Source organism: Syngnathoides biaculeatus, chromosome 22, assembly GCF_019802595.1.
Source record: "Syngnathoides biaculeatus isolate LvHL_M chromosome 22, ASM1980259v1, whole genome shotgun sequence".
In the NCBI taxonomy this organism is placed as follows: domain Eukaryota; kingdom Metazoa; phylum Chordata; class Actinopteri; order Syngnathiformes; family Syngnathidae; genus Syngnathoides; species Syngnathoides biaculeatus.
Window position 1 is genome coordinate 16752254 of NC_084661.1, and position 13755 is coordinate 16766008.

Here is a 13755-nt window from a genome sequence, read left to right on the forward strand (position 1 = left end):
GAAGCAAACAAAACGTCCCCGTTTTCAAACAATTCGGTTTTCCAACGAAAATTTCGAGATTTTTTTTTTTTGCTTCTGTTTTCAAACGAAAATCAGTACTCGAACGGCCCCGACAAAACACGGAAATAACATAATGCGCGCGGCGCAAGCAGTTGACCCACCCACGACGCGTTTTGTTATTGTCAATTCGAAGGCCCCCCGAAAAAAAACCCTGAAAATGACGTAACGCGTGCGGCGCAACCAGCGCACTTTTGTTATTGTGTATAACGCAGCCTCGGTACACAGATGTGTCCCGGTCGTTTTTCTTCTTACGGAGGACGACCGTATTAAACCCCAATTATAGCTCCCAAGAAGACAAGTCGCTTGTTTAAAGTTATTCTGCAGTTTTGTTAATTAAAAAAAAAAAAAAGTTTACAAGGCTGGGGGCCGAGTCGCTACGGACACGGCAATGCGCTCCCAGCCTAGCGTACTCTACTACTAAACCATACATTTTAAGCAAAAAATAAACATTTCTTCAATTATTTTATTATATAAAGTATTTAATTGATACATGAATTTCCACTATGCAGTTTATTATCAGGAAAAGCTAAAATAAAATGCTTTAAAAAGCCCAATTTTTTTTAGGCTTGGAATGCATTATTTCTTTTTCCATTTATTGTAATGGGAAACATCGATTTGGTTTTCAAACAAATCACTTCTCGAGCCGTTTTCCGGAACGGATTGTGGTTGAGAACCGAGGTGTCACTGTACGTCCAAATATGGTCAATTACATACTGGGAATTTTTTTTTTTTTTTGTGCATTAGCGATGGAACAGAATTTTGAGGCACTGTTATGTTGATTTGAGTGTGCAACGGAATATGGAAGCAATATAAGATAAAATGGCAACTTGAACAAAGTGTTTTTCGGAAACTCCAGCAAGATGATGTTTTTTTAAAATTTCCCGAAAAGATGTCATTTTGGAGGAATTATTCCACCTGACAGCGACTCGATATGCTATAAAATATGACTAAATATTGCTGATTGACATTGTGGTATATTTCTGCATCTATGCAGTGAATTTGGTCTCCGGTTCCCTCGCCGATGTCACACCAGAACACGGCGGCGTTTCACTTTTTGGGCGTTTCACTTTCTGGGCCTTCCGAGGACAATTAGCTATTTATGATTGCTCCGAAACAGATTGATATATTTTGGAAACAACTGCCAGCTGCATTTTCATGAGCAATAAATACATAAAGCAAACTTGTTAGTGAAATACAGGCCGTCTAGACATTTTAAAGTCCCGTCGCCCGGCGCCGAGTCTTTCGAGCAATCCCTCAAGCAACGCTTCTCTTTTTGCGATTAAAAACTAACGAGGCCGCTTCTCATTTATTGATGCTAAAAGGCTACGTGTGAGCCTCGGAATTAGTGCGACTGGGCTGTAGGCGGAGCACAAAAAAGGTGACCGCGAGACGGGAGAGGATGTACTCGTGAGTTATGGATGCGTTCTCTCGTTCATTTGAATAAATGATGGCGTCGAACCGGGCAGCTGCAGAACCTTTTCTCATGGACTGCTTGCTGTCTGGGTGTTGTTGTTGTTTTTTTTTGTTTTGTTTTTTTAACTTTGCACCAGAACAAGCCGCTGAATGATCGTCAACGGCTGGCGGGCCGCATCTCATCTACTATTTACAGCCATTGACCACGTCGTGTACGTCTTGGCCGAGTGGCCGAGCCAGCGGTGACGTTCTTCTCGGTTTTTCGTGGTTTTCCGGAACGGGGCGCGTACCTCGATGGGCTGCGGATCGTTGAGGTGGTCGCTCAGGTCCATCAGGATCTGCGGCATCCAGGCGGGGACGTCGTAAGGGCTGGACAGGATGCACGCGCTCAGGCCCAGCACCCCCGCGTGGCGTCGCACCAAACCTGCAAGACCGCAGACAAAAAAAAAATGGCCGACACCTTTTAGTGAAGGACGTTGACCGACTTTTGGATTTATTTTGCCGAGTAACATGACAGCAGTTCAGACTTGTTTTTTATTTTGTTATTGATCCATCCATTTTCTTAGCTGCTTATCCTCACAAGGGTCGCAGGAGTGCTGGAGCCTATCCCAGCTGCCGACGGGCAGGAGGCGGGGCACACCCTGAACTGGTTGCCAGCCAATCGCTGGGGTACATCGAGACAAACAGCTGCACTGACAATCACACCGACGAGCAATTTTGAGTGTCCAATTACCGTAATTCCCGGCCTACAGAGCGCACTTGGTTACAAGCCTCACCGAGTACATTTGTAAAGGAAATACCATTTGGTACATACATAAGCCGCACCTGTGCAAAAGCCGCAAGTGCCCACATTGAAACCCGGATTGAAATACGAGATATTTACAACAACAACAACAAAACGGTACACAAAAAGAGTTTAACCATAGCGCTGCGCTAACGCTAATACTAACACTACTGCCGCGCTAGTGCTAATGCTAACAGGGCAGGTGAAGATAAAACTTACCGGTAAATATCACTGAGACGTGCCAGTAACACAGAAGCAACACGCTAGCACAACACTAGCGCAGCGCTAACAGGGCCGGTAAAAGTCACTTCCTCGGTACATATATTCCAGGGTCTCGTTTTTACCTTTTCCGCTCGAGTGCCCCCTGGCCGCCGTTAGAAAAAAAATGCACAAATTAGCCGCATCACCTCAAAAACCGCAGGTTTGAAAGCGTGTGAAAAAAAAAGTCTTTATTTACGGTAATGTTTTTGGGACATGGGAGGAAACCGGAGTGCCCGGAGAAAACCCACGCAGACACGCGGGAGAACATGCAAACTCCACCCAGGTGAGTCCGGGGGACTGGACCCGGGACCACAGAACTGCGAGGCCAACGCTTTACCAGCTGGGCCGCCGTGCCAGCAACAGTGGAAGTCCTTTGTATTAAATCAGTACCAAAGAAGTCGCTCTCATTTTGAAAAAGCTCGGCAACCCCTCATATTGAGGGTCCTCCAAGCTCGCGCGTGAACCGGGTACGCGATATTCGTGTGTGTGTAGTGTTTACCCGCGGAAGCCAGCTCTCCTCTGGCCTTGGGAAGGCCCGTGTGACTCAGCGTCTGCAGTTGAGTCTGCAGACTGCGGTCCAGAGGGAAGAAGCGACACTGCAGCAAACCACTCAGAGTGGTGCCCGCCATGTCCCTCACCTGCACACCGAGACGGAGCCCATTAAGAGGCGGGTTCGGGAAGGAAAAGGCATCAAGTATTTAGCGTAAAAAAAAGAAAAAAAAAAAATTAAAGACTAAAGGGTTGCCGCGGGAATTCAGCAACAAAACTCGCTTTGCATACATTATGGAGAAGCACCGCTGAGAGGTGGAACTTGAGAGCGCGCACACACACACACACACACACGTCTTCCATGAAATTACGTCAAACTAATCGAGCAAGTCGCTCGCTTGTGGCGGCCGTGATGGGACAAGCCCAACAACAACGAAAAAACATAATGAAATGATCATGAGGTGGCTCTTATTGCTTTTATAATAGAGGAATGTCCAAAGGTGAAAACATTTGAGTAGGTTTGGGCAATACGGCCTTCAAATAAAAGACAAAGTTGGGGCTTGAGGTAAGAGTTTAATTCCCGAGGCAAATCATCTTTCCCAATTGAAATTAATTTAAAAGCCAGTAATATGTACCGACCTCCCAAAATGTTTAGTGAAATGTGTGTGTGTGGTTTTTTTTTTTTTTAAATAAGAATAAATAAAAACATACAGCAAGACATATGTAAATATACTGTGCAGAATTCGACACTTTTTGCTTCACTTCAATGGACATTGTGTTGCTCCTTCTGGCACCTGGAGGCAGTATATATATATATATATATATATATATATATATATATATCCATCCATCAATTTTCTTTGCCACTTATCCTCACAAGGGTCGCGGGGAGTGCTGGAGCCTAACCCAGCTGTCAGGGTGGCAGGAGGCGGGGTACACCCTGAACTGGTCGCCAGCCAATCACAGGACATTTAGAGACAAACAGCCGCACTCACAATCACACCTAGGGGCAATTTAGAGTGTCCAATTAATGTTGCATGTTTTTGGAATGGAATTGAAAGTGCCCAGGCATGGGGAGAACATGCAAACTCCACACAGGCGAGTCAGGGATTGAACCCGGGACCTCAGAACTGTGAGGCCAACGCTTTACCAGCTGAGCCCCCGTGCCGCCCAAGATAAAATATACTGTGAAGAATTCAAAACTTTTTGCTCCACTTCAATGGACATTGTGTTGCTCCTTCTGGTTTGTGGACCCTGGCACCTGGAGGCAATATATATATATATATATATATATATAAATATTTTTTTTTTTCCACCTCGAGCTGCTCGTCCAGCAGCAGACGCATCACCATCTTGCGGACTCGCTGCACCTCGGCGGCCACGCTGACCAGCGTGAACAAATTGGAGAAGACGGTAATCTGCAGGTAGGTCAGCACCGAGTAGCGCGCGTGCCACGACTTGCTGCCGGCCATCTGGAAGGACACGCGCCGGTTAACGTCGCCGCGCCCGTAAATCGCCTCGTATGTTTACGCGGAAATGTCAAAAGCGTGGGAATATGAATAATATAGCGTGAGGAAGGAGGCCGTTCTCGGCGGCTGCGTGACGCACAATTCCAAAACTTATTGGACGGAATGACGCGTTGGGCTTCGTACATGACCAAGTGCAAGAGGATGGAGGGGAGCGGACGTTTGCGTTTGTGACATTATGTGAAAATGGCAAAACATCAAAGGCGGAGGCTTTTTTTTTTATACATGTATAAATGAGACTTTTAAAGAGCGTTTGAACTACTGCTACTGTACATTATGATTATGCTTTTTCTTTTCTGTATGGTGACTATATAGCAAGCTAGGATCGAAAAAAGACCTTCATTAACAGATAAGAAAGAAGAAGAACTCAAAACCTAAAATACTGGAATTTCTGACCTATAAACCTTTTTTTCCCCACACACTTTCAACCCTGCGGTTTATGCGGTGATGCGGCTAATTTGTGCTTTTTTTCTAACGGTCGCAAGGTGGCACCGGAGCGGAAAAGGTAAGTGTGAGACCAGTGGAATGTATGTGCCGAGGAAGTGACTTTACCGGTATGTTTTTTTTTTTTTTTTTTTTTTAACTGCTCCTGTTAGAGCCGTGCTAGCATGTTGCTGCCGCGTCTCAGTGATTTAGTTATGATTTTTTTAACCGGCCCTGTTAGTGCTGCGCTACCGTGTTGCTACTGTGTAGCTGACGCGGCTGTTTTTTTTTTTTTTTCTACTAGCCCTGTTCGTGCTACCGTGTTTTTGCTATTTTAAACTAAGCTAAGGTATTACAACTTCGAAAACTCTTTCTGTGTACCGTCTTTCTTTGTAAATACCTCATGTTTCAATTTGGGTACTTGCAGCTTTTACACAACTGCGGCTTATGTATGTACCAAATGGTATTTCCTTTACAAGTGTACTGGGTGAGGCTTATAATGAGGTGCTCTCTGTAGGCCGGAAATTACGGTAAGTGGTTTATTTGTTTTCCCCCATAATGTTGCAGTGGATTACAATTATTTTTATGAACCCCATTATGGTGGGATGTGGTACGCCAGTGGTGATATTTCACTCTACTGCATAAAATGGCTGCCGTTCCTGCCACACCTTTTCCTCAAATCTAACTGAAAGTCTACACTTCAATTGCATCTGGACTGTTTGATTCAAAATCTATTTGCGTTAGTGTATGAAGGTAAATATATATATATACACATGTATAAAATGATGTAAATCATGCGAGTGACCTCTTCCAGGGCTGCCAAGACGAGAGGGACGTGCCGGGGATAGAGCAGGCCCTGCGACATCAGAGAGAGGCATGTGCGGGCGTCCTGTTTCATCTCATCATAACTCTCATCAATCTCCACCGGGGCAATCTGCGGGGGGTGGGGGGGGGCGAGAGCGGGGCGAGAATGAGAGAGAGGTGGACAAAGGTAGGGCGACAGCAGGGAGGCAGCGTCGGGAGTAAATGAAGAGAGAAATGGAGTCTAATGGCCAAGTAAGATGGAGTGGGTAATAACGCTGCACTGGGACTCGAACGTGCGTGTGTGCGTGCGTGATGTTTACGCTCGCCTTGAAGAGCAGAGGCAGCAGTTGAAGTTGTTGGCAAACGGGCGTCGTGAACGTCCGCCCGGCGCTCGCCAGCAGCCATTTTAAGACTAGGGAAAAAATGGAAAGAAACGTGCGTGTGCACACAATCGTCTTAACATAAATGATTGCTTCATTTCATCACCGATGCACGCAGAGCCAAAAAAAAATGGAGGGAAAAGGACCAAAAGGGTGGGTTGAACCATTTTTTTTTTTTTTTTAGCCTATTTTTGTAGTGAGCATGACTAATGCATTGTCATGCACACTGTAGCACTTTGTGACCAGGAACATGGGCTAAAATTAGACTTGTGATGTCTTTTTGTAAGCTCCCCACCCGACCACCCTTTAGAATGCCAACCCCACCCCGCTCTAGTTCACTACATTTCTTCCCCCAAGAACCGTTCAGCATTCTGACCCGTCTTGAGCAGCTTGACAGCCTGGGTGCGCTCGTCGGCGGTCTCGGGGGCGTCGTCCTCGCGCACGTGGTTGTGGATCTCCGCCTCGGACGTGAGGGGCTTGAGCCGCTCCAGCACCCGGGCCACGAAGTCGGCCACGCGAGGGGAGGAGGTGGACTGCGTGTGGGGCAGGGCCGCGTCCATCATGAAGATGTAGGTCAGGACGCTGGAGGGAGGGAAAGAGAGAACCGGTTCGGACGCGGCAAGAATCGATTTACAGTTGGCGGAAAATGAACAACCGTCAGAACTAAAAGAATGACACGTGCATCTGAAACGACGCTAACTTTGCCTGCTAGGATAACGCAAAACGCCAAAGCCCGACCACGATAATTCCAGTGCAGCGCTTGCGTGTTTTGGGTACCTGCCGATGCGCTCGCGTACGTTCTTGTACACGTGCGTGAGTTTGGGTTCCAGGTAAGCGAGGAGCCTGTGCAGCAGTTCCGCCACGCGCCACTGCTGCTGGACCAGACCGCCTTGGAGAACATACAGCAAACTGGGGCGCAGACCGCCGCGTTGTTACAAAATTCTGAGGCGACGCGGGCGCGACTACGAGCAAGCACCTGGCGTCTCGGAACGAGCTCCCTTCGCCGACGAGCGGCGTCTCCATCAGCAGCTCCAACAGCCAGTGGAGCTTCCGTGGGTCGCGACCCTCCTGTTGGACGACGACAGATTTGGGGATTAAACTAGGACATTCTGTAACTTTCGCATGGGCCAAAGCAGTAATGCAGTTACCACTCGAATCCTCTAGGTGTCAGTAATAAATACTCATTTCATCCCATCGTTTGAAACCGTGTTTTGAGACCCAAACTTGAAAGAGTAGTTTGAAAATCCTTAACCTGGTCTTGAAACGTTCCCGCTGGCATGGAAGCCTATCTTGAAAGCCAAATCCTTGTGTTTGAATACGTGCCGACATCTAATCCAAGTTCGAAACCCTAATTAGAAAGCCCAACTCCAAATCCAAACCCAATTCGATGCCCTGACATTTGTTTCCAACCCTAACAATCGTTTAATTTAAAACAAATTTGAAACACGAGTTTTGGACAGTTCTACCGCGAAACTGTTGAATCAGGGACCCCAATGCAAGTGGACGCCAACTGCAAATGTACAACTTTCCCTCCCTATTCCTCCAAAAATTACAGTCTACTGTAAAGATTTTCCAGCTATGTGATGAAATATGTTTCCGAACTTGCTCGGTGTGAAAAAAAAAACTATCTTTACTTCTCATGTAAGTCGGTTCAATAAACAAACTGAAATGAAATTACATTTCAGGGAAATAAGTGTATCCCTCGATACCACAAAAACCAATTTCCAATTAGAGCGGGTGGATTTCTTTCCACGGCATTTTTCCACCACACGAAGGAAAGAAATTGCGGACTCACGCATGCGGTGGCGACGCAGGTGCCCCAGTCGGTGTACGTCTCCACCGTGACGATGCTCAACGCCGTCTTGATCAGCGGGCACAAAACCCGCCATAACTTGTCCACCTAACGCACAAAAACACGTCAATAATACGGCGGTTTCTTTGCAAATGGCGAAGTTGTGTACAGTGGTGGCTTGACTTCTGGATTTTATTTATTTCTTCACCACACTCGTCATTCAGCGGACTTGTCTACCAAACCGATATTTCGCTTTGGAATAAAGTAAAAGTGTAACGGGCAATAGGATGCCAGAAAATTGCAGTACAGCACCGCTAACGTATCGATAAAATTCAACTCACTTCAACATAGTCAATTGATCGCTGCCTTACAACAGACTACAACATCTTACATGCCGATATTACGTTCGATAAAGTTTAATTTTAATCTACACTCACATACAAAATACATACATAAAAAGGACACCGTGGTTCTATCAGACTGGTACAGTCGTCCCCCCCGAGAGCCATCAGCATCATGAACTCAGATTTTATTACACATCTATTTTTGTGTATTTTTTTTTTACCTTGTATTTTATGTATGCACTGAAACAGGAAAAGCTCTCCTATCTGGTTGTGCTATGTATAATGACAAGAAATAGCATCTTTGTTTACTTCATTAATCATTTATAATTATTTCATGCTTCGTGTATGCGAAACTAGTTATTCTCTATAAAAGTCTATTATTTTTGTCAATCTTTTTTGATGTCTGGAACGGATTACGTGGATTTACATGGTTTCCTATGAGAAATGCCGTTTTGGCTTCACGCAGAATCTCCTGAAGAGATTAATCACGACATCCGCGGTTCTGCTGTGCATATGCATATGCATATATTGTACGAGCGCGCGTAGTGCCTTGCTGAAACTCCACAGTTTGCTGCCTCTGATGAGCCCGGCGGCGATCTCGCACACGCAACGCTGCGAGCTCTCGTGCGGGTCGGCGGCCAGCCGCTCCAAGTGCGGCCACAGCAGAGGCAGGAAGACGTCGCCGTAGTTGCGAAACAGGCCCTGCCGAGACAAAGCGCCCAGCGGCGGTCACTCGGGATTAGGGCCGGGACGCCCGACGGACGAGTCTCACCTTAAAGAGGCAGAAACGGCGAGGGTTGAAGCTGTCTTTTCCTTTGCGCTCCTCCAAAGACAGGAACTCCACGAGATGCTCGATGAATTCCGGGTCGGAAAAATATTCAAAGATGATTTTTTCAGCCTAAAGAAACAACAACATACTAATGAGGCATTGCTTTTCCTGTGTGTGTGTGTGTGTGCGCGCGCGCGTGTACCTCGCCCATGTCCTCATACGGCAGATCATCTTTCTGCTTTTGCGAAGGAGCATAAATCATCATTTCTCTATAAGGACACAAAGAAAAGCTTCAATGTGATGTAAAATCTTTCTCGATATATTTTTTTTCAATGTTGTTACGTGTGTTATTTTACATTGGGCACAATGTCTCCGAGCAGCCAAAAAGGTGGTCATAGATAAAATTTTTAATATTTTTAGGTGTTCATGCAGTCAAATAAGTTTGTTTTTTTAATAAAAACATTGCTGAAAAAAATAGTTTTGAGGAATAATAATTATACAACAAATAACTCAATTTGCTCAAATATTTACTGATTTTATTTTTTTTTCTTCACAGTTTTAAATTTCGTTTTTCTTTCTTCTCCAATGTATTTTTTGACTCTGTCATTGACCAGGGGGGTGTGGACTTTTTTTTTTTTTTTTTTTTTTTACATCCCTTATCTAGTTAAGCTCACACATGAGGAAGACACGGGACAAGGCGTTATCGTGTCTTGGGGGGGGGGGGGGATACGGAGCAAGGATGGATGAATGAAAAAGTCCATTAGTCAGCAAATTCCCCGCGGACGGGGACAGGAAGTACCGCCCCTCGACTCGTCTTATCTGGGCCAGGCTGTAAGTCATCCAGTCGGGCTAAGAATATCCAGGCCGGCTCGCCCTCGTTAGCGCTCCGCCGGGCTTAAACAGCGGCAAGACTGCAAGACGTCTAATCAACGCTCCCACGGGTGGTTTCCTCCTCACCTCGGCCACGAATAGTAGCCCACGTGCGTTTTCTCCACGTGGAGCTGCGAGTCCCACGCCTCCTCGCTCAGGGGCAGTTCGGCGCCGCGGTACTGCAGCCAGCGGTTGGCTTGCCGGTCCCCGGCCCACACGTCCTCCGGGTCCGGCGCGCCGCCTGTGCCCACAAAGTCGTGAATCTGTTGCGGGCCCAACCCAAGAATTGTAAAAAAAAAAAATGTAAAGATAGGAAATGATGTGATAAAGTGTTATGACTGTATGTACTGTAGAGTTTGTGTTGGATGTATGACATTAGGGGCGGGGCCAGGAAGTGGACTCAGTTTTCTCCTGTGTGAGGGTCTGGGGGTGGGCTGTGGCTTACAGCAGCTCATTGGAAATATTTACCATTTGCATTTGTGTGTTTGACTGCTTCTTCGGTTCAATGCATGGTTGAAAGTTCATCTGCGGCGGGCGCTATTCATGTGCTCTACCACTTTATTAGGCACACCGCGCACCTAGCATGTGTAGCTAACGAACGTGCTGTATCATTTTCCTACTCACTGACGTCAGATGGCTTCACCGCTATTTTCTTTCGTGGTCTTTTGAGCTGCTTCAGGATGCCGGCCATTGCTGATATTGCCACCTAAAGGAAAAAGAACATAACACGCGAGACAATGTAATAAAATATACAATAATGTGAACCCCCGCCAGGTCACCGTTCATGATTTGTGAAATCATAATTGATTTTTTTTCCCGTGTGGAACCAAACTTTAGCTATTTGCTGAAAAACTCACCAAATGGTGACTACCGGCATATATTAGTGTTCCTTTTCATAGCAATAATTAATAGGAAAGTAGTAATTGACTCCCTCTTGTGGCATCTATATGCAATTGCAAGTCCTTTAAGGAGCGGGATTGATATGTTTTTGTGTGTCTTGGAGCGTAATAATTGTGAATCTTGGAATTTAACTCTTTGCAGCATCCCAACGGTTGGTATGTACCGACATGCAGACCTTGCGTATGCTGATGGAGTCGTGTACGAGGCTCTGCGTGAAGTAGAGGACGGCGTCCGGAGGCAGCGGGTGATCGTCCCTCAGCAACAGCGACAGCAGGTCTGCGGCCGTGTGCTCAAACTTCCAGGGCCTGAATCACGCGACAAGTCGAGTGAGGGTGGACGACAGTCGCTATTCACGATATAGCGAGTTTGTAGTGCAGTTTTCGTGTGTGGTAAGCGTAAAAAGTTTCAGAACCACTGTCCTAACTCACAACTCTCTGTTTTCAAGGCAGTCCAACAGGTCATTAACCAGCTTCTCATATTTCCTGAACAAACCAAAACATTTTGCTATTGTTGATGAGACCTTTCATTTTTATTTCTATATGACTATGATAGATGATGTACGACTTGTTACTTTATGTCTCCTACCGCGCATTAACAACATTTCTGATTCGCTGTCGTTGAAGCCCCTCCTTCAGCTCCTCGACAGACGGCGTCCTCAAAGTCTGCGACGGCGCCATTTGCTCGGCTATCTCCGCGCAGCTCTCGGACACCTGAAGATGGGCGGGGGCGGGGGGGACAGACTTTAGCGTTACGCAGCACGGAGGAATCCGATCACACGGAGGGCGGCTCACGGTGAAGAAGATGCCGACGGTGTCGTGCTGCCGGTGGATCCGGTCCACGATGTCGTCCAGGAGGTGGCCCACGGAGTGCTCGTCCAGGGCCGCGGCGGGCGACAGTCCGCAGCGGACCAGCGCCGGCCACACGGCGCCCACGCAGTCCCAGTCGCGCAGGCTCGCCAGGCACACGCCGCTGTGCGCCGCCTGCAGGCAGTAGAGGGCCCCCTGAAGGTGCAGCGAACGTTAAAACGAGGACATCTGCCAAATATGTGCCAAAACCTAGAAAACCTTAAAAACAGGTAGTAATAATTTAAAAAAAAAAAAAAAAAAGGAAAATAAATAAATAAAAAGCTTTTCTTTCATTATTTAATACTTCCATTCAACTTATTGTGCTACTCCTCATGTGCATGCGTTGGCCGGTAGAGGGCAGTATAAGCGCCGCCACTATTTGCATTGACGAAAAGCTGCAATAACATTAGTATGTATTTTTATCAGAGAACAAAGAAGATACGCCTGTGAGTATTGTGATGTTGTCTGTCCACATGTGCTGCCAGTTTGATGAATGCCATTTATTGGCAGATGTCAATTCTATAGATTTTGTTAGCATCAAGCTAGCGGGTTGCTTCAAATGGATGACGGCAACGTACGGCTTCTTTACTGCAGCGCGAGCGTTGAGTTTTACCTTGAATTGCTGCTGCGTGCCGGCGGCGCGCTGCGGTGACAGCAGTTGCACAATCCGGGGAATCAGGTCCCGGTAGGAGAAGCTGAACGTCGCCAGTGCGGCGGTCAGCACATTCTGGGCCCTGCTGCGCACCTGCGCGGGAAACAGATCGCCGATTACATTTTGTAACGAGGCTACGACAAGGTACGGGAAGGGGCTGGCAATACTTTCCAGACGGATCGTTTGTCTGTGCGCAGATGCGCGTGGACGGAGGTTGTACCTGACTGTAAGCGCTGGTCGACAGCAGCAACAGATCACACAGCAGCTCCTGGTGGACTTCTTTGTATTCGCTGCCCTCCACCACCAATTTCCTCATCTTTTAAGCAAATATTTCCGTTACATTAAGTATATTTTATAGTATAAAACCTGATTCCCAATCATCAGGCGTGGCAGGGGAAATCCACAACACGACAATGCATTTTATTTTCCAACGAAGAATTTTCCTTCTAGCATCTCTTCCAACGGCGTATCGTAACAAGTAGAACATTTAAATGCTCTTTCAGTACCACGGCAGGTCGTCATTACTTCTGTATTAACTGCGCACGTACATTCGGTACTAAATGACTCAAGTGATGAGTCAACTTGGAGCATTAAACGCGGATGCAGAGTTCTAAAGCCGAATAATCAACAGGTTGACAAATCGACAATCGACTAACAGGCTAATCAGCTAACGGACAAGTCAAAAGACAGACTAATCAATTAGTTGATTCTTGACCCAGTGACTAACATAACCGTAATTCCCGGCCTAAAGAGCGCACCTGTTTATAAGCCTCGGTACACAGAGAGAGTTTAAACTCTGGTGCGCTAACACCAGCGCCCTTCTAATGCTAGTGCTGCGCTAACGCTAGCGCCGCATCACCGCATAAACCGCAGGGTTCAAAGCGTGTGAAAAAAGTCGCGGCTTCTAGGCTGGAAATTATGGTCATCGACTAATAAATGAATCAACTGGCGGGTTCAACCCTTCATATATTATTTGTGTGACTTTTTTTTTTTTTTTTAAATGTGGCTTGATATTTTTCTGATGTAAATTACCTCATGCTGGAGCAAGACCCGATCGATGAGCAGAGCGCGAATGTGCTGCTTCTTCCCGTAAAGCTGCGGAGAAACAACGAAAGCCAAACATTCATTCGCGATGAATTTATCGCCCGGACGCAGCGGAAACGGCGTTCCGCGCCACGCCGGCTCACCCGGTTCTCCATCGACTTCTTGACCAGCGTGAAGCTCTTCCAGCGGGAGTCGAACTCCTTCTTGTGCGTGCCTCGGAAAAACAGGAGGTCGGCGATGATCTGGGGTCGACAAGCCATCAAAGATTCAGTTCCAACTTTGCCCTGGGAGGGCTTCAAGTTTCATTGGAGGAAGGCAAACAGATAAAACATCGAGTGTGGGTCTTCTCATGTATTAAAAAATAAATGCATGATGGGAAATGAAAAATTTAAATCTGAG

General features: G+C 46.6%; 1 protein-coding gene across 2 annotated transcripts in view; it reads right to left on the reverse strand.

Moving 5' to 3' along the window:
* psme4b (proteasome activator subunit 4b) overlaps positions 1–13755 on the reverse strand; it is a 30322-nt gene that overhangs the window by 493 nt on the left and 16074 nt on the right. For both annotated transcript variants that reach the window (XM_061810574.1, XM_061810573.1), the window contains 22 exons: positions 13500–13598; positions 13345–13407; positions 12533–12628; positions 12274–12405; positions 11607–11816; positions 11401–11525; positions 11244–11297; positions 10991–11120; positions 10540–10621; positions 10003–10156; positions 9248–9314; positions 9049–9174; positions 8826–8978; positions 7936–8040; positions 7117–7208; positions 6918–7049; positions 6517–6722; positions 6087–6172; positions 5762–5890; positions 4324–4479; positions 3018–3156; positions 1764–1897 (listed from right to left, as the gene is read on the reverse strand). In XM_061810574.1, the coding sequence (XP_061666558.1) occupies positions 1764–1897; positions 3018–3156; positions 4324–4479; positions 5762–5890; positions 6087–6172; positions 6517–6722; positions 6918–7049; positions 7117–7208; positions 7936–8040; positions 8826–8978; positions 9049–9174; positions 9248–9314; positions 10003–10156; positions 10540–10621; positions 10991–11120; positions 11244–11297; positions 11401–11525; positions 11607–11816; positions 12274–12405; positions 12533–12628; positions 13345–13407; positions 13500–13598 (2670 nt within the window). The remainder of the gene's footprint in view (positions 1–1763; positions 1898–3017; positions 3157–4323; positions 4480–5761; positions 5891–6086; positions 6173–6516; positions 6723–6917; positions 7050–7116; positions 7209–7935; positions 8041–8825; positions 8979–9048; positions 9175–9247; positions 9315–10002; positions 10157–10539; positions 10622–10990; positions 11121–11243; positions 11298–11400; positions 11526–11606; positions 11817–12273; positions 12406–12532; positions 12629–13344; positions 13408–13499; positions 13599–13755) is intronic.